The sequence below is a fragment of the Meles meles genome, chromosome X (genome assembly GCF_922984935.1).
Source record: "Meles meles chromosome X, mMelMel3.1 paternal haplotype, whole genome shotgun sequence".
NCBI lineage: Eukaryota > Metazoa > Chordata > Mammalia > Carnivora > Mustelidae > Meles > Meles meles.
The window spans coordinates 7,657,425-7,678,266 of NC_060087.1; the positions used below are offsets into that span (position 1 = coordinate 7,657,425).

At 49.0% G+C, this 20,842-nt stretch overlaps 1 protein-coding gene across 4 annotated transcripts in view; it reads right to left on the reverse strand.

Annotated features, from left to right (window-relative positions):
- Positions 1-5,518: 5,518 nt before the first annotated feature.
- Positions 5,519-20,842, reverse strand: part of ARHGAP6 (Rho GTPase activating protein 6) — a 502,257-nt gene continuing 486,933 nt past the window's right edge. For 3 of the 4 annotated variants that reach the window (XM_045995547.1, XM_045995546.1, XM_045995549.1), the window contains 3 exons: positions 12,213-12,481; positions 9,348-9,428; positions 5,519-7,511 (listed from right to left, as the gene is read on the reverse strand). In XM_045995547.1, the coding sequence (XP_045851503.1) occupies positions 6,805-7,511; positions 9,348-9,428; positions 12,213-12,481 (1,057 nt within the window). In that variant the 3' untranslated portion in view covers positions 5,519-6,804. The remainder of the gene's footprint in view (positions 7,512-9,347; positions 9,429-12,212; positions 12,482-20,842) is intronic. The other variant, XM_045995548.1, reaches the window with a different exon arrangement.

Genomic DNA, 20,842 nt, shown 5'->3' on the forward strand with positions numbered 1-20,842 from the left:
AGCAAATGCGGGCACCTTATTTGTAGCGAAACAATTAACAGCCTCCTCCCAGCACCCCTGGGGGACCCGGGAAGTTCTGTCCTCCTTTTGACTCAGTTGTCATCCCAGAGGCAGGAGCTCCTCCCCCCAGGGTTCCGGGTGAGCCCGGTGAGCCCCTCTTCTTCCTGAAAGAGACCCAGGGCTCTGGGCACGTCACTCTGAATTACCCAGATGGCGGGCTGGCCCACCTGGATGGCTTGCACCAAATCCTGCTTCAGTTGTGCGAGCCGGGACAACCCATCTGATTGTCACTCCGAGTCCTCTCCGTCCTCTGGCAAGAGAGGACGGTTGGGGCTCCTGTCTGTTGCTTGTGGGAGTTAAATGAGTGTCTGAGTAAAACACCTGGGTCTGAGCAGACGCTGTTAGTGTGAGTTAACAGGACGGGCCTTGGGCAGCGGACGGTCCCAATTTGTCTCTTCGAAAGTGACCGCACGCGGAACCCCGATGCGCTGCTGGTTGTCGACTCTTCCGTCAGCACTGGTCCAGCTGGTTTCTGCCGGAACCCTCAGAACCATCCCGAAGGCGAGGTGTTGTTACGCCCTGACTACCCAAGCAAATGGACAGTCAGTGAGGTGGACGGGCCTGGGCGGGGGCGGGGGAGGGGTGTCACGAAGCTCATGAATGACAAAGCCAGGACTCAAACTCCTGCCCTCTTTGACCCTGAAGCCCACACTTGGAAAGGTCCTTGTTCCTTCAGTCTGAAGTGAGCACCGACCAGGAAGCATGCAAATACGCATTGACTTACCATGTTTACCAGTAGATGTTTCCTCTTAAGAGTGGAAAGGTGCCACATCCAAGCCACCTGCCCTCTCTGTCCCGGATACCACAGAGCTGGGCGACGCGTGCTTGTGGGGCCTGCCTGGTCAGGGGACCAGGGTCTCCGCGCTTCCTTCAGCTTCTCCCCAGACTGTGTCCCCATTTCCTCAAAAGCCTTTTTATTTGGCAAACATACCTCGAGCTCTGCATTGCACGGAGCAGTGGGTTTTATACGCAAAGCTCTGGCGGGAGGTCCACGGGCTTGTGTATTTTTTTCTCCATTACACGGGAAACCGCCCGATTGTGTTCATATGCATCCGTTCACCAGCATTTATCAAATGCCAGCCATACGCTGGCTCTCTGCCCAGTCCCGACCACACAGTCCCCGCCTTCAAGGACAGAGTGGGAATGACCTCGAGATAAGACTCGCAGCCTTCCCGATAACGCCCAGCAACGCTCCTTACCACGGCCACATGAGCCAAGTGTCTGAGTAAGTTACGAACCCGCACGTTTATGGGAGGAGAAGAATCAAGCTAACTTGACAAGGAAGATAGCTTTTGCGTGACTAGGAAAAGCAGGGAGGAGACCTCGAGGCCCTCGGAACAGAAGTACGAAAGTGCCTCCCACGTGTGGGAAAGGGGTGTTGCCCGGATAGGCCAGAGTAGGGGGGCGGTGTTGGGGAGAGATGACAGGAGTGGAGGCTGGATTGTGGAGTTCTGATGTCACCCCGAGGAGTGTGGATTTCGTCTTGTGGGCCAGAGGGGGAGGAGGGCCTCAGTGGCTTGGCCTCAGGGACGTGCCTGGGACGAGGTGTGTGTAAGGGGCTCTGGTGTGCAGGAGCGGGAAGGAAGGAGACAGAAGGGAACCCACGAACCGGAGGCTAAGAGGATGAGAGCAGACACACGGGAGACACATGCGAGAGAGGCGGCAAGGCTGGGACCCCAGGGAGGCTGGGGTACGATGCCCGGGGGGGGGGCAGGTGGCTGGAGGCAGCAAGGAATGGAAGTCGAGGCGTGCAGCTGGTCCTTCAGGACTGATGGGGCTCTGTGCGACACTCAGTGAAGATATCGTGCCACTGGGGACCGAGTGGGCTATCAAGGCTGGAGACTGGGGACATCAGACTTAGCCAACAGACACTCGCTAACCAGTGAATGACTTTTAAATACTTTCGATGGTAAGCATGTCCTGTGCCGTATCTGAGGCAAGAAATCTTTTTTTTAAATAGAATTACACCCCAAAACCAAATAACCAAATCAAAAAATGGGCAGAAGACATGAACAGAAACTTCTCTAATGAAGACATATAAAGGACTAACAGACACATGAAAAATGTTCATCATCACTAGCCATCAGGGAGATTCAAATCAAAACCACATTGAGATCCCACCTCACACCAGTCAGAATGGCCAAAATTAGCAAGGCAGGAAACAACAAATGTTGGAGAGGATGTGGAGAAAGGGGAGGAATGCTGTTGGTGGGAATGCAAGCTGGGGCAGCTACTTTGGAAAACAGTGTGGAGGCTCCTCAAAAAGTTGAAAATAGAGCTTCCCTATGACCCAGCAATTGCACTACTGGGTATTTACCCCAAAGGTACAGATGTAGTGAAAAGAAGGGCCATCTGTACCCCAATGTTTATTGCAGCAATGGCTACGGTCGCCAAACTGTGGAAAGAACCGAGATGCCCTTCAACGGATGAATGGATAAGGAAGATGTGGTCCATATATACAATGGAGTGTTACTCAGCCATCAGAAAGGACAAATACCCAACTTTTGCATCAACATGGATGGGACTGGAGGAGATTATGCTGAGTGAAATAAGTCAAGCAGAGAAAGTCAATTATCATATGGTTTCACTTACTTGTGGCACATAAGGAACAGCATGGAGGACATTAGGAGAAGGAAGGGGAAAATGAAGGGGGAGAAATAAGAGGGGGAGATGAGCCATGAGAGACTGTGGACTCTGGAAATCCAACTGAAGGTTTCAGAGGGGAGGGGGGTGGGGGGATGGGTGAGCCCGGTGGTGGGTATATTTTTTTAAATTTTTAAAAAATATTTTATTTATTTGACAGAGAGAAATCACAACTAGGCAGAGAGGCAGGCAGAGAGAGAGGAGGAAGCAGGCTCCCCACTGAGCAGAGAGCCCGATGCGGGGCTCGATCCCTGGACTCTGGGATCATGACTTGAGCCGAAGGCAGAGGCTTTAACCCACTGAGCCACCCAGGCACCCCCGGTGGTGGGTATTAAGGAGGACACGGACTGCATGGAGCACTGGGTGTTATAAGCAAACAATGAATCATGGAACACGACATCAAAAACTAATGATGTACTGTATGGTGACTAACATAACATAACAACAAAATAGAATTACATCTCAGATATGGCACGGGACATACACTAAAACACGGTCATTTATTTATCTGGCTTTTGGACTGGGTGTCCTCTATCTGATCTGGTGACTCTGCCTGAAAGGTGCCAAGGTAGAGGGCTCCACACCCCCGACCCACTTTCCCCCTGCCTGCCGGCTCCTAGCATGGCCTGTGCCCCCGGACATGGAGTTTTGATTACCAAACCTGGGATGCTGCAGGCGAACTGGGGCGACCGGGTCATTCTAGGCTGAACAGATGTCGCCTGACTGTATTTTGGGAATCTTCTGACCTTCGGCCATCTCCCGGGGTTGGGGGGGGGGGGGGCAGGAGGCCCTCGGTTGCAGTTAGATGCACTGGGGGCCTCAGTGGGCCAGGGGTGCCCACCCCAGCCAATCCTCGCAGCAGCCTCCCCTCTGCACCACGCTGTCTGTTGTGAGCTGAAGATTCTCAACCCTTACTAGAATTTTCCTTTGCTTTTTTTTTTTTTTGGATTTTTTGTTTGCTTTTCTTGAACATTTGCTGCTGATTTAGTCCTGTTTTAAAATTCGGTCCGGTCGAGCTGTGGTCCTGTCTTCATCTCCGTGAGCCCCTTCTCCTGTCGCTGCCCTTCCTTCCTCTCTGCTCTGTGGAGTTCGCCCACCGGCCACCGCCAGCTTATCAGCCGGCGCGCCAGGGGCCTGGACTTTGTCCCCGCGGCTCCTGACAGTGACTCCCCCTGCCCCTCCTCTGCCTCTCTGCCGAGCCCAGGGGTGGTAAAATGCACCCGAGGAAAGCCGCAAGCTGGGCTTTAAATTTAGAAGCCTCCTTCGTTTGCGCCAACTGCACTGGCCCAGCGCGAGCTCTCGTCTTGCTCGGAGTTGCTCTCTGCTCACAGGAACCGCGGGCTTGAACAATCTCTCAAATGGTTTTGTCCAACTTGAAAAAGCTTGGATTTCATTTTTCTTCTTGTCAGCTACTGTATCATTGACCAGGTGTCATAAATTTCTTCCATTTCCTCTCAGGTCTGTGAGTCTTGTGTATGTGTTTACTTTTTTTTATTTTAAGATTTTATTTATCTCACAGAGAGACACACAGCGAGAGAGGGAACACAAGCAGAGGGAGTGGGAGAGGGAGAAGCAGGCCTCTGACCTGAGCTGAAGGCAGACGCTTAACAACTGAGCCACCGTGGTGCCCCGTGTATGTGTTTTGTCTTTATTTTTTTGCCTTTTTCTTCTTTAGTGCCTTTTTTTTTTTTTTAGATTTTATTTATTTGACAGACAGAGAACACAAGTAGGCAGAGAGAGAGGAGGAAGGAGGCTCCCTGCTGAGCAGAGAGACCGATGCGGGACTCGATCCCAGGACCCTGAGACCGTGACCTGAGCCGAAGGCAGAGGCTTTAACCCACTGAGCCTCCCAGGCGCGCCCCCCCCCCCCCGTGTATGTGTTTTAAAACAGCTTATTTTTCAGTGTGATAAGGGCATCTAAATACCTAGCTTTCACTCATTCAGCTAAAAGATATGGCCACTGGGCTTAAGCCACACAGAGAAAGGTAAAGTGATGCTGTGAATATCGTTCATCACAGACACACACCCACCCACCCACCCACACACAGTTTAATTATTTAAAACACGTCCAAGCCCTGTTTTTTGGACCGGCTATTCTAGACCTGACTGTGAACAGATGGATGGACCTTTGTGTCACAGACATCAACCTCAGAGTTTGATAAAATAGAACGCTTAGAGCAGGAGCTGGGTGGACAGAGGGCCCCAGACACGGGGCGGTTCAGTCCAGAACGGAGGGAAAGAACTGGCGGCTCCTGATCGGACTCAAAGCCCAGAGGACACACGGTGAGCGCGAATGGGGGGGGTGGTGGCCCAGAAGAGCAACTGGCGAGTCAGAGTCAGGTAGCGGTTTGCCCGGAGTCTTGGGTACAACTTCCGGCTGCGTGTGGGCAGCCAGGAAGACCCGGACACCTGTGGGCAAATCCTTCCCGGGTCCCAGCGGAGGAGCCTGAAGACAGCCCGATCCTTTGCCCAGTACGAAACGGCAGACACCACGTCTAGAAGCATCCAAGGCTTTTAGGGCAGATGTAACGTACAGGGACTGCGTTGCACCAAACCCTTCCTCACCAACAACCGAGTTTCAACTGAGAGACCCTCAGCCTTCACTTGTAACACGGAATTAGTACGACGTCCTAAGTGTGTCAGTGTCCCCAGACCATCGGACAGCCTTCACTAGCTCTTGAGCTGTGCACGCCTGGCATCGACGCTATTTATGGCGCCGGACTCGGGGCGAGCGAAGCGGACGTCCGGACCGGGAGTGGCGCGTTCATTCATCAGACTGAATGCCACAGAGCAAAGCCTTTGTTTAACTTTTTATTCATCATGGCACAAGATAGAACTTTACGAAACACCACGGAAAATGTCACTGCCGACATGAAAACTAAGAGTAGCATGTTTCATAAAAAATTCTTTTTCTAGACGACACATTCCCTCACGAAGTGAAAAAAAAAAAACAACTCACAAAATACTGAAGCGAATCGCCACCTGCTGGTCAAAAATGGTTTTGCGGTTGAAAAACTTGAAACTACTGAAGTACGTAGGAGTATTTACGATACACACAAAATTACCGAAGAAAACATGTCCTCAGCCTTTGGCACGATGTAACTACAAAGCTGGGGATTTTGTCCAAACACGACTTACTTTACAAAGCTTTGCTTATAATTGGGTTAATACTGATTAGGGGGCAAAGGAAAAACTTTGACCTGTGATTTGAATACTCTGTTTGGGTGTTTAAACGCTTTAGAGTTGGGATTCCAGTTTGTACTTTTGAAAAATACATAAAAAGTATACATTATAAATATATATTATATAGGGTCTATATAAAATTGAATTTGATCTGAAATGGGAAGGACAACTTCTTAATTATTCTTTCTTTGTTAGGCACGGCCTTTCTCTTGTTTGAGTAACTGAATCCTTTCTAAACAGATTCTAAAAATATATTCCATAATGTATCAAATTTAATATCTTCCTTAAGACACATTCAATACGAAAAAGCATTCACTGACTACGTTTTCTTTTGTATCTCACTACTATATAAAAATATGGCTTGGCATAATCTGTTTTGTTAGTGTTTCTCCTCGGCGTTGAAGGAAGGGCTGTCCCCAGCTAAAAAGCTATGGCAAAAGCACAGAAACCTGCTTGTGCATATTCTAGAACATTCTATAGAATCTCCTTACTGAGTATAAGTGAAGTGATTTTTTTAAATTGTTCCATTTCTGTGAATATATCATATATGATTATCATACATAATCTGTTACAGAATATACAACACTTAAAACTACGTTACATAAATACAATTAAGCTATACCAAAGCGAGGGATTTATCTTCTACAAAGCCAATGGGAGTAGTTTTTAGGTTGGGTATCACCATCTATTTTTGTTTTCGTTTTCTCCTAAGGCTGGCTATGCAGTGGAAATTTATTATAAATGGCAAGGGTACGAGTGCTCTATATCTTTAAGTGAACCGGGTTTCTCTCGTGTTCTTTGTTTTTTTAAGTGTTAAAGAAGAAAAATCAGTCCGCGTCCAACTGTCCAACACCAACTTTTTCCCCTGCGGAGTGAAAGGAGGTTGTCTGGGCCATGGGGGCATGAGCTTGGGGGGGCTCATACCAGCGTCTCCGGGAGGGCATCGGGGTTGTCGGGGGATAAGAGCTCCCAGATCTGCCACCGCTCCCTCTGCCACTCGAGCCACGTGGCGTCCCCCAAAGTCTCACTGTTCTCATCACTGGCGGAGGTGGAGTAGGCGCTGCTCAGTGTTTGCTCAGCGGCCTGCTGCTCTCGCTCTCGCTCGGCTGTTTGGCCTCCCTCTTCCAAAGCTGTTCTGGAACCTTCTTCTGGCCTCTGAGGCCTCCACAGCAGCGGCTCTGCTGGCTGGTGGGATGATGCCCCAGCTTGCTTCCCTGGACCAGGATAAGGAGGGGGAGGCCTCTTATCATGCTTCTCGCTTTCCCGAGTTCTCTGGTGCAAAGGCTTGGCTCGCCTGCCCTGCCGCCAGGCCACATCGAACTCACTCTCCGTGAGGTCTTCGGCGCTGTTCAGAGTCAAATACTGCTCTGACTTCGCTGTGGCCTGCTCAGACCTTCTGCCACTGCCCTGGATGTGGGGCGTGCTGCAGACACGGGACACGGGAGGGCAGGCCCTGCACTCCACGATGGTGGCCGTGGTCTGAGTCCTCCGAATGACCTGTGGGCCACTTTCCAGTTCTGTGGGGCTCCCCTGCCACCGGGGCCAATTCGGGGACAGGTTCCCTTGCGAAAGGGAGCAGGGCCCCGGTCGTAGGGAGCTGCTTTCAAAAATGTCTCCATAGGAACCTGGAAGCCGGAGAGAAGGGCAAGAAACGGAATTAGTTTGTAGAATCCCTGTTGGGATGTGTCCTGCTACTTTCCTTCCCACGGCCGACTTCAAAAATCGAGGCAGCACGGGGCACTCCTGCTACTGGCTAAAGGAAAGGAAGTAAGGAACACTGGTCACGGGCACAATTCGGGGATCGGCTCCAGCTGCAGAGGTCACACGAGAGCCCATGGTCCTTGTCACTGATTTGTTTGGGGAAAGGCCCCTTCCACATGGCTTCTGAACCTGGAAGGGAAAGAAAGTGTTCTCTTCTCGTTCGGTGCGATTCGCGGTCCCGAGGAGAAACCGAGGACCATGCTCTGATGTTCCCACCGTGTCAGTAAAAGGTGTTGGAATGAATGACTCGAAGCTGAATGCCCCGTCTCGGGCCAGAAGGCAATGAAGACAGCAGCTGCTGTGTGGACATCGTGACCACCATTGTGGGCAAGACTGGCCTAGTCCTCTCGCTTATTCAAAAGCAGGCAGGGAAAGAAAGATCATTTCGGGCAAGAGGCATGAGCATTTGCACAGGGACTGGTCAGAGTTGAAATAGCAGAAGGAAATGGAGCAGAACATCTTGGAAGGGTTTCTCCTTGGGGGGAAAAGGCAGTAAATCACTTCATAGGGTACAACGCGATGTGGTTAGATAATGGATTGGTACTAAACTCGGCTGGCTTAGAGGCCACTAGATTAAAGAGGCACCGAGCTTTAAAAATGGAATATGGGAGGGGGCGCCTGGGTGGCTCCGTCAGTTAAGCTGCCGATCCCTGATTTCGGCTTGGGTCACGATCCCAGGGCTGTGAGATCGAGCCCGGCATCAGGTTCTGAGCTCGGCCTGGAGTCTGCTTGGGATTCTCTCTCTCTCCCCCCTTCCCTCTGCCCCTCCCCACTGCTTGCTCTCTCTCCCCCTCTCTCTAAATATAAATAAATAAAATCTTTTAAAAAATAAAAATTAAAAATTAAAAAATACAAAACACCAGCTTGGGGAGGTTCAGCTGATTAAGAGAAAAACTGGAAAATAATGGTGAGAAGGAAATGCAAATGAAAATGATAAATACAAATTTGCTTTATCTTTTATAAGATTTTATTTATTTATTTGAGAGAGAGAGCCCGAGCAGGGGGAGGGGCAGAGGGAGAGAGAGAAGCAGGATCCCTGCTGAGCAGGGAGAGCCCGATGCGGGACTCGTTCCCAGGACCCTGGGACCATGACCCGAGCCGAAGGCAGATGCTTAACCGACTGAGCCATCCAGGCGCCCCCAGTCTGGTTTTCAGGTTGGCAAAAATGCAAACCCAATGATGTACAATGCTGACAGGACCGCTTGGAAAGCTCCGTAATTTCCCCTGTCCTATTCCGGATGTATAACGTGCTTTCCAAAATTCTGTGACTCTATTGATCATTGAAAATACAAAACAAAAAGTACATGAAAAGGTTCCTGACAGCGTAACTTACTACAACAATGACCCCCAAAAATGGGTTGTAAAATATGACTACGTCCTCTGGAATACTACGTGGCCCTTAACAATAAAAATGACAAGTAAGTGGGAAATGGAAGTTAAACAGATAATATCAAGTTGCATGGACAGAATGCTGGTAGCTGTGTTTGAAAACTCTTGCAGAGGAAGTGAAATGAAATACAGTGAAAGACTGACGTGTTTTGGCGGAAAGGCTAAGTACAGCTTGATCTGTCTTCCCCCCTATTTTCAGCATTTTCCAAATAATGCTTGACAAGTAGGTAATACGAGAGTAAGGCAAAAATCAAAGATAATTAATTTTAAAAGTAAATGCAATAAACGGGCTTTAAAAGATAATATGTCACCTGTCATTCCTGGGTCTTTGGAACCACTTTTTAATGTTGAATGCCAAGTTCCCCAAATATTGAAAGGCTCCTTTGACATATCTAGGAGAAAGTGTATAGAGAAAGGCACGTCACTCACAATGAAAAGCGAAGGGCAGAAACCAAGAAACAAATATTCTGGTAACATAGCCCCACATTCAAGGCTGTGGTGGATACAAGACAGAATATGATGGATCCTTGCCCTTCAGGGGGCTTAGCCCATTTGTGATTTACAGAAAGGTTCTCTCTATGATGGTTGGGGTGCCCAGAATCAGGCCCCCCAAAGACGTCTGCGCCGTGATCCTCAGAACCTGTAAAAGGGACTTTACGGATGTGATGAAATGATGGGTCTTGAGCCGAGAAGCTTATCTGGGTGGGTCTGAGGCAATCGCAAGGGTCCTTACAAGGGGGAGGCAGAAGAGAAGATGGTACATTGCTGGCTTTAATGGCGGAGGAAGGGCCATGAGCCAAAGAACACAGGCGGCCTCTAGAAGCTGGAAAAGGCAAGGAAAGAGATTGGTCCTAGAGCGTCCTCAAGGATCGCAGCCCTGTGGGGCCATTTTGGATTCCCGAGGTCCGGAACTGTAAGATAATAAATGCGTGCGTTGTTTTATCTTTTTTTAGAATTTTATGTATTTATTTCGGAGAAAGAGGGAGAGTGTGTGAGAGCCTGGGATGTGATCGTAAGTACTTCTCGAAGCAAACGTCTACCAGGCCTTGCAAATGCAGCCTCTCCTTGAATTCCCAGGCAACGGCCTGAGTCGGCTTTAGAGGTGAGGCCGGCAGCAGAAGGAGCGGCTAAGAACAGCCCGCGCGTACGGGGCTGGGACTATCGAGCGCTTCCTACGTGCCAAGGTCTGTGTTGAGGACTTTACATGGATTAGCTGGTTAAACTCTGTGAATGAATACGGCTGTCTTTCCTAGTTCTCAGGCGAGGAAGGACGGGGACTCGAAGAACTCAGTCTTTCACACGAGGTCCTGCAGATCCAAAGTACCAGGACGGTTACTGAATCCAGATGGAGGGCTTTTACCCCATAGGGTTCTAACATGACTGCTTTCTTTCTTTCTTTCTTTTTTTAAAAGGTTTTATTTATTTGACAGAGAGAGAGTGAGCGAGCACGAGAGAGCACAAGCAGGGGGAGCGGCAGGCAGAGGGAGAAGCAGGCTTCCCGCTGAGCAGAGAGCCCGATGGGGGGCTCCATTCCAGGACCCCGGGATCATGACCTGAGCTAAAGGCAGATACTCAATGACTAAGCCACCCAGACACCCCTAACGCGACTTGTTTCTTTTTTATTTTTTTTAAAGATTTTATTTATTTATTAGAGAGAGAGAGAGAGCACAAGCAGAGGGCAGGGGGAGGAAGAAGGAGAGAAAGAAGCAGGCTCTCCTCTGATCAGGGAGACTGACGCAGGGCTCGATCCCAGGACCCCGAGATCATGACCTCGGCCAAAGGCAGATGATTAACCGACTGAGCCACCCAGGTGCCCGTGACTTGTTTCTAGTTCCCTCAGGTGCGGTTATTTCCAGGGAGAAAGTTGCAGTTAGGCAGGATTGCTAAGCCCTGCTGCAGTGACATTTGCGGCCAGAACTTTCTGTGTGAGGTGGAATGCTGAGCAGCAGCCCCAGGCTTCGCCGTCTACGCAGCAGCAGCACCCCGTCCTAGGCTGTGTCAACCCCAAATACCTCCCGACATTGTCAGCTGTCTCTGGGGACACAGAATTGAGGACAGCAGTGTTAGAGCTGGCTGAGACGAATGCACAGAAAGCATGGACACGCGCTTTAGTCCACCTGTTAATCGGAGCGAATGTGTTATCTTAGCCGCCGTGCTAAGAAACTACAAAGCAAACACACGGATCCTGGGAAGAAAGAATCAAGCTTTTTTGGTGGTAAGTTGTCCATTAATCTCTCTTTGAATTTGTATTTAGAAACCCGAATATACCATACCTTTCATAAGAGCAAAAAATCTCTTTTTGTCGTTGCAGAGAATACCACATATAGAAAATTTGTCACTAATTGAAAAGAGCAAAAATGAGAGCTCATCTATATGCATTAGAAAAGGAATAGTTAGAAATCTACAATACACCGATTTAATGGGAATATATAGTGGGCATGAAGAATATTAGCAAAATGGAAAATGTTAATGATACGATTTTAAGTAGAATAAGCTTAATTCAAAAGTAGCTATGTTTTGAAAATATATCAAGTTAGAGATGCATTTGGACAAGGATTAGAAAAAATGAAGTTTCACATTTTAAAAATAAATTTTATGCTTGAAGGGGACATGGGTTACTGTTTTCATTACAATTTAAAAAAATTATTTTTGACATGACTATTTGTAAAATAAAAATAAATGTGCTATGATTTAAACCACCAAAAAAAAAAAAAAAAACAAAAAAAACCAACCATCAAAAACCAGAGCGCTTTCAGGGGGTCTCTTTGGATTAAGTGATACATGTAGGCTAAGAGAGCAAGCACTTGTGTCTTCCACTTATTTCTCACATTGCCCTGCTGAGTCCTGGCACTGAGGAATTATTCTGTGGCGGGAAAGAACAGAACCACACATTCGGTGGTCAAAGAAATTTGGGAAAAACTGCAAACCACAATCTCCCTTCCATTGTGCGAATTAATGGTACCCATTAGCACTTTACAGTGTTTGAGAAATTGTACGATAGAAAAACTATTAGCTTGGTTAGCCCACCATTCCCCAAATGTATTTGACCTGGAACCCTTATTCTGCTACTAAAAAAAAAAGGGGGGGGGGAGACGAAGAGGAGGTCCGAGGGCCCTTACCATGCCACCTGTAATAAGAGTCACTGATCTGGCCAGCGCCAGCCAGGTTCCAGTTACCTTTGCCAAGCCTTGGTCCAGGAGAACTCTCCCTTGATTTCGACGACGCTAAGTGGCTCACCAGCACATACCGCTCCGGCCCTTTGTAAAGCTTCTCCGAGCCCCCCGGGGCCACATCCTCTTGCATAGCCAGCAAGGAGCGTTCAGACAGCACTGGGGAGTTGTTGTCATAAGGGGAGAGGTCTCCGCTGGAGGCCTTGTTGGAGTCGGTGGACGAGTGCCTTCCTCCCACAGAAAAGGAAACTTCCGATCGTAACATGTCAGGGCTTCTGGTGTAAGGAGACAATGGCAAGTGTGTGAGCGTGTTAACACTTAGTGACCAGACGCAAACAATATGACCGTTACACAAATGACGGGCGGAGAACGCATGGGCACGGGGGCCGACACGGAAAGACCTTCGGAGCAAGGTTCCACGACTCGTACAGCAAGAATGTGAAAGCGTTTCCACGACATGGCCGGCAGAGGGCAGTAAAACCCCACAACTGGCAGGGGAACGCGGTGGGGGGGGGTGCGGGATGATGGGACAGACATGGATCCCTGTGTTCTCCACTGTGTAGCGCTGAAATGCCTGGTGCGTTACTCCCACTGCCGTTGGGAAATGAGAGTCTGACGCTCCTTATCTGTTAAGGAAGGTGAAACTGGCAGATAACTCTCTTACGTTCCTCCATATCCTGAATTTAAAAATAATTCGAATAAAACTATGATTGACACTGTACAAGAAGTTCGCGAGGGCTTTAGAGATAGTCTCCTCCCCAGCCCAAATACTTCGTGTGCGTGAATCCATCTTTCCTGTGATGATGACGACGGCGATGATGATGATGGTGATGGTGGTGGGGAGGCTTCTGGTGGGAGAAACGGTTTCACGTACAGGCCAACGGGATAAATATATGACCATCACCAGAGTTCACTGTATTTTAATACTCCTGAAATGATTCTACCAGGCTCTAGTGCTTTCCTAAACTGATACAAAACAGGCTAATTAGCATGTCCATGGTGTTTTCTACGTGCATGGGTTGTCACACCAACAGAAACAACAGTGAAAAGGCGAGAGGAACAGGAAAATGAGAACGTCAGCAATGAAACGAGGGTTGGAAGTCTTACCTGGGAACATCTGTCTTCTCTACCTTCCTCAAAACAAGTGGCCCTGACATCTTAAAGGGAAACGATCACAGAATGATTAAAAGTTCCAGAACCTCCTTCTATCTCTCCCTGCCGACCCTGCTTCACTTCTCTTTACGAGTCTTTGCTTTCTTCTGGTTTAATTCCTCAAAACAGATCCCTCTGGGATCTTAAAGGTAAACACATGCCTAAGTAATCTTTTCCTAACGAGCTGGCTGTGTGCAAGCAGCCCGGACGATGGAGGACCCGCACTCACAGGGGACCTAGCTTCGTCTCGGGTTTCCAGCGGGGGTTGGCGTCCAGGAGAAAAGCATTTCAGCATCTGTGACATGCCTCGCCTGTCACTGACGCAGCCAGGGCCCGAGCCCTTTTTGCTGAGGCAATTTCTTACCCACATGGAATAAATAAATCCTTTCCTTGCCTCCTCTTGAAACCGGTGACAGACAATCTTATGGGAAAGATCCAGAGAACCACCACGAGGACGTTTTGGCAGAAACTAGTTAGGCTTCCAGCAAATGAAGGAGAACGCAAAAGAACTTACTGTTTTGTGCTGGAAGGGTGTGTGTGTGGAGGGGGGAACTATTTAACCTCCACTTCTAATTCAAGGTGGGGGGGTTCTCCCTAATTCTAGCGGGGGAAACACAGAGCAGAACAAATGGACGCCTGTCTGTCATGAATTTGACTCTGCTTGAGGAAACTTTACTATGAAAATAAGAAAAACTGAATGTGTCGACCAGGTTGCTCGGCTTAGAATCAGGGTTCGGACCAGGACTAGAAATTCTATGACTGGGCCCCTTTCCGATTGTTCTCCCCGTTCATTTGACGGTTTTCCCCAGTCATTAATGAAAATGTCTTCTGTCTACTTGGCGAGAATAAGTCACGGTACTCTATCTGGAACAGTGGGGCCACAAAGCCTTCCTTTATGGGATGTTTTAAAGAGAGCCAAGTCAGTTCATTAGCCAACACAGAATACCCATCAAGGCTTTCTTGGTCCCTCCCACTGGGAGGAAAAATGTCAGAAAGGTGGTATTTTCACTCACGGAGAGCCCAATTATTCTGTATCATGTCTCGTTCATCTGTCTTAAAAAACAGAGAATACAGTCAGCAAAATGTGACATGCTGCAGATTCTGCTAACAGCGATGTGCATAAAGAAAGGTCACCTAACTGTATCGAGTCTCAATACCAGGAACATCTATCTGGGTTCCTGCCGAGAAAGTAGGTGGTGCCCCCCCCAAGGGAAGCATGCGTGACGTCATAAGTCATACACGACTCTCGGCAAAGGCTGCGAAGGGCTCCCAGGCGCCAGACTCTGCTCGGGGGGTCGGGACACAGGAAGCCTGTGGGCGCCGTGGGGCGCTCCAGCCCCAACCTCATCTTCCCTTATCGCTTGCTCTCCCCCCCTTTCCTTTCCCTCGCCTCTCAAATTATTCACTACGACATTGTTCCACTTGCATACTTCGGCAAGCTGCTTCCACAAACTCTTTGTGGACTGGTGCACAGACAAGGAAATCGCACGCACAGGAATTATTGCGGGTACCGAAAAGGCTTCATGAGAACATTGAGTGTGCTTAACCCAAACAGAGTCAAACAAAGAACAATCACAACGATAACAAAAATAACCGAAGCTGCCACACGATTTCCCTTCCACGCTCATGCCTGTGACTGGCTCTGGTGGAGGAGAGGCAGGAGAGGACGCGGTGGCAGGCCATCGTCCCTCTCCTCTGCTCTTTGGGGAACAGCACGTGGGAACTTGCTGGAAAAGCCAATTCTCCAGCTCCATTCTGGGCCTGCAGAAGGGACTGGCTGTAACAGCTGGGCCCCCGGGGGGAGATCTATTAAGAATTTCAAGCTGGTGACCACAGATCATCAAGCCAAATGCGGGCTTCTGGTCCGTGGAGGTCCCGCACACCTGCCCAGGTCACAGACTGCGAAGCCGGCTTTGCCTGTCGAAAGGGCATCTGGGTGCCAGGCTGGCAAACTGTGCTTCAGAAACCCCTCCGGGGAAGTGTGCTACCTGGGCAAGTTCGAGAACGCCCATGAGGAACCTGCCTTCCCTCCCTCATCTAGAGAGGACAGCGGGCTAAGGCTCCACTGAGTCAAATCGGGAAGGAAACCGCAGATAGTGGCCCAAACCTCAGCAGTGGCTGACGGCGGGGGTGGGGGGCTTTGAAGAGGGGGTGCATGGACCCATCCTACCCGCTCCAGTCTGCTGGACGCACGGCACTGAATGTAGCTTGGTTGTGGGTCCGAACACGTTAAGGCGAGAGGGAGCAGGAGAGGCCCACCTGCCTTTCTCTGCTCTTCTGGTTCCTTCTCGACGTCAAGCCACCAAAGTGACGACATCTGGGGTGCCAATCAGGGGAGAAACCAGAGGACACGCCCCCCACTGGGGCGGCTGGGCTCGCAGCCAGGGACAGGAGCAGACAGACGGGGCTACCCGGGGAGAGGGGATGCCTTTCTCTCCTAGCCACCCGGCACAGCTCAGGGACGGACGAGGCTATGGTTTGCGAGCGCACGGTAAGCGGCTCGTGAAATGCACGGATGTGTGACAGCCCCTTGGCCTGTAAGAAGGGTGAGGGCTGGTGTCGACCCCGACCTCAGGCGGCATGGCCAGCCAACAACTCTCCTGGCCCTTGATCACGGACCAGAGGTGAGCGGAAGACACGAGGCGATCGCGTGTCTTTCTAGCAGCCGGGACGGCAGGAATGAGACACTTCTCAGACTGACGTGAAAGACGGCAGTCAGCCTTATTACATATCGCTAGGAAAATGCCATGTGTTACACCTTGAGTTAACGGCCCTCTTAAATGCTGGAGCTATTTCCTGTCTGTCATTCCATTTTCTCAGCCCAGGTCCGTCAGGCGGTGGCCACATTTGGCTAAGAACCCACATCCCAGAACTGCCTTTCCTCATGGGAGCCTGCCAGCTAGTAACCGAACTATTTAATTCACTTCTCGGGAGTCTCACTGACAACGTAGGCAGTTCCGAGGTTCAAAACAAAATGGGGGGCATTCCATGGCTTTATCATTAAGTCGACTAGAAACAAAGCCAGAACCCCTATTTGGGGTATCGCTGAAAGACGGGACAAGCGGCCGCCACCGCCTTCATTCACATTCGCCTCGAGGATGATTCAACTCTGTGAAGACAATTTTCAGTTCAGTGCTGCAAGTCAACGCACTGAAAGATCTGTATTTCTCTACAGAAGATAGTGATTCACTAGATGAGGAATAGTCTGGAGGCAGGTAGTGGGCTCTCTATGTCTTGGAATTTAGCAGAGGGAGGTGGGGAATGGTGAGTGGATAGATAACCAGTTGGCAAGGGTTTGCCTCCGCGAATGGAGGGCTTTTCTCCCTGAGACCTGAAAACCCCAGGACCATCCACACAGGCGTGGCCAGTCTCAGCTAACAAAACAAGCATGAGATGGACATGGAGAGCGAATCACTTTCTCACCCTTCGCTGGTCCCTCCAGGTCAGGGGGTTAGGACGCTGCCGGCAGGGTACTGTGGGCAGGCCTGCCCTGCCGCCGGCTGCACAGAACTTGTTCTGCGGATAAATGGAAAACTGTGGTTCAACCACCGGGTGTGGCGGCCCAGCCCCTTGCTGAGCCACCCCAGTGAGAAACATCCTCGGAGACGACAAGCTTGTGTTGGCTCCATCCTTGGCTTAATCGTTCAACTGATAAACCTCCGTCTGTTGGAACGCCAAGCACATACGTCTCAGACACGATTCGGTGTACAGGGAACGGAATCCACGGACACGACAGCTCTGGATTTATGGAGGATTTTCACATGAGTCATGCTCGGCTCTGCAAGGCAGCCCTTATGCAGACAAAGGCACCCCTTTCCAAGAAGAAGCTGACGATGGAGCCAAACTCCCCACAGGAGATGAGGTCAGCACCCTGGACATTAGGACTTACTCATGGCTTTGGTGAAATGTCTCCCCTCCCTTTTAGCGCTTATGAATTCCCTCCTAATAGCCGTGGCCCATGAAGGCATTTAGGACAGGGAAGAGAAAACGATGCTGACCTTATTCTCTTTTTGCACAGTATGCCTGATAAAACATGTTCAAGTTAATATTTTCCAAGTTTATAAAGAAGCTGTGAACCACAAAGACTTTGGAAGAAAGAGATGATGTGGTAAATTCTCCCTCCATTTTGAATCGGCTTTTCCTAGAAGGCATACTCAAGATTTTTGGAATTTTTCATTATGGATTCCCTATTCTACATACATTTTTCCTAAAACTGGTTGAAAAAAAAAATCAATGAGAAGGTGGACTTTTTAAATTCACTGGGAGGAGAATCCAGTTCAATAAAACAATTACTTTTCAGTTCTGAAATGTTATCCTTCGAGATGGCTATGAGTCTTCTTCCACGGTTTTGACCAGCTGGTCACCAGTTTTGCTATGTTGGAGGGCAACTTCAGTAAAAACCGTGTGAAGGCCACAAACAGAATTAAATACAATGAAATTTACAAATGTACACCTATAGGTTTGGTTCATCCATATTGGCTTTCTCCCCAAGTGCAGTTTAATGTACTTTGATTGTATTTCCAGAATACAGGAAGGAAAATGTTCTACCGAGCCTTGTATACCACATGGGTATACCATATAGGTAGACCTGGCTTTATGTAATTTTTAATGGTTAGGCTTTTCCCCAGAACATTAAAGCAGTTGAAAACTACTGAAAATCCCTAAGCTGGCACATTGGAACTTACAGCAGTTATATTCGGTTTAGATGCTTCCTTCGTGCCCAAACAGAATTGTATCATTTAGTTCAGGTTAACTTAGTGAAGGGCTGTTACTTGGTCAGGAGAAATTGTCAAACACAGCAGTTCTCTTGGTTGAAAAATAAGATAAGCAAAGCAGTAATTTTCAAAGCATCACTGATGGGTTTGTTTCCGTGGAGGGCAGAGTATACATTTTGCCTTAGGATAGAGGGAGACATACAGGACGTACAGGAAGGCTCCAGAATGTCTGGGCATGGTACTAGTCTTTTAAATTTTTAAAAATATTTTGTTCAGCATAGATTTTTGGTGCTAACTTTGATTTTTAAAAATACGACACGTCGACATTGTTTATTTTGATCCCTTCCCTCTGGCACCTACATGAGCGCCTCACTCTCCTCTACCTACTCCCTGCCCTGCCACAAGGCCTTGCTTCTGTTGCAAATACCCGCGCTCAACATGCCTTGTCCTTTTTGATTTGCCTTGCGCTCTCATCCCCTATCTCCTTCCATCTCTAAATCAAGGGAGGGGGATCTATTTTGAGTGTGTGTGAAGAAAGGAGCATAGACGCTAATAAATATTCCAGACAAGCAATGAAAAAACTGGAAGTCTTGCATTGTCAGGAATATAAATCTCTTCTAATCTCCCTTTGGTATTGCGTTTTGGTTGAAGCCAAAAATGTCAGTGGACAAACACAAGAAAAAATAACGAATCCTCCTCTCACTGCTGCCCTGATTCTGTTGTCGCACAAGAGAAAAAGTCAAATGAAAACAAAACATTAAATTCCCAAATATCACGAATTGTTTGCTCTTTCAAGACAGAAATTATCATAACTATGTTCTTGCTCTTGGTTCTCACCCTTTTGAAAACTCACGTTTCCACTCCCGATTCAGTCTTATGCCGTTGCCATGTGCGACACAGGAATCGAACGCTTTATCTAGGTGTGTAAACTGAAGAACAGAAGGTTCAGGAAAAAACCCAAAGGGTCGGAGAAGAATCACAAAGAAAACCAACCATGCATCACTGCACTCAGGCAGGCGTTTTAGGAGATGACCTGAACCACTAATGATGGCCTTTAGCAGACGACTGCTGCTTCCGTCCCGCCAATCCCCATAGTCTTTACTTCTCTTAGCCCTACTCTCCGCCTTGCAGCTGAGTCTCCACTCAAGACTTCCAAACAAGAACTCTGTCCATGCCCGCAGTGGCATGGCTCGTCCAGGCCTCTCCCTCACTTCCTGCAAACATGCGACGGCCTCCCATCCTCCTCAGTTCCCCCCAGCGTCGCGTGAGCAGGTCGCCTTCCCACGTCTGTGTCTTTTGCCCTCACCCTCTCTCTGTTCTAGAATCAATGCCACCCTCCTGCTGCTAGTGGCACCAGGCCTGTACAGGTGGGCTTTGCCTTCAGACACTGCCACAGTTTAAGGTGGACAGGTTCTCTCTTGTGTCGTATTGCCTTCACAGAAAGGAAGAAAGTAGTGACTCCAAAGTCTCTGCTAAGTGGTTGTAAATGAACAAAGTGGCGAGGTTCGGAATAACATGATAGTAAGTAAATCACCGACCTCCGTTAAGCAGTTATTAGAGACCGGATACTCCTGTCACAGCACAACAACTCTGTAAAGTTGGTGCTGCTTTTTAATCTCTGGTTTGAGGTGAGGGAACCGAGACAGAGAGGGATGAATCTATTTACCCGAGATCACAGCTCGAAGAGCCGTGGAAAAGGAATTCTGACACAGGGGATCTGGTTCTGGATCCCAACGTCAGAACCGGTGTACTGGGCTCCGCAGGAGCGCGCTACTGACAGGCAACTGACGTGCAACTGACAGAGCGATGCAGCCGGCAATGTCCGGCAGTTTGTGATTTGTCATCCCTGTCATCTGTCAGGACCAGGGGCCACTGCTTCTCAATACAAGGGCCACCCCGAAGCCTACCATTTAAGAGTTTCTGCCCTCTGTGCTGGCCAACCCCTTCATCGTGCCCATGGCCAGCTGACACAATTATTACTCTGTCTAGGCCCTGCTTCAAGCTTCCCAAATGTCCAGGCCTGTGGACCCCTCTCCAGTCTTCAAAATCCACTGCAGATCCTTGCTCTTCTCACAAGCCATCCCTGAGACTACAGGTCACATCTCCTTTTCTTCTCCAGTTTCTGGTCTGGAGTGCTGGTTTCCTCCCTTTGTCAACACGAAGACTCCCTTTTAATGTTAAGAATCACCCATCTCAAATAGAGTGATTGGTGATGGCAAATCTGTGACATCTGACATGATATCTAACATGGCGGATCTAAGCCAGAGGTTCTTTCCTGGGGCTGCTCGGTACACTCACGGCGGGGAGATTTAACAATTCCTACTGTCCACGCTGTGCCCTAAAACAAATGAATCACAGTCTCTAGGGGAGGCACTCAGGCATGATCATTCTTCAAGCTCCCCAGGGGATTCACGTCTGAGAACCAATGGCCCAGCACAAACCACTCTGCCCTCCGCGACACACTTAATAACAGGCTTTGTATTATTTTTATCCCCGAAGGCCTCCTTCAACAAGTCTGCAAGCTCTGGGAGTCGAGAACATGCCTTCAGATTTTAAACTTCCGCTACTCAAAGTGTGAATCACAGACCAGCAGCATCACAGCAATACCTAGGAGCTTGCTAGAAATGTAGATTTTCAGACTCTCTGCCGCAGGCCTCCTGATTGACAGAGGGTTTTTGTTTTAACAAGATCTCCTGGTGATCTGTAGACATAGCAAGCTTTGAGAAGCATGGGCGGAAGGAATGAAGATACCATCTACAGCTCAAGGGG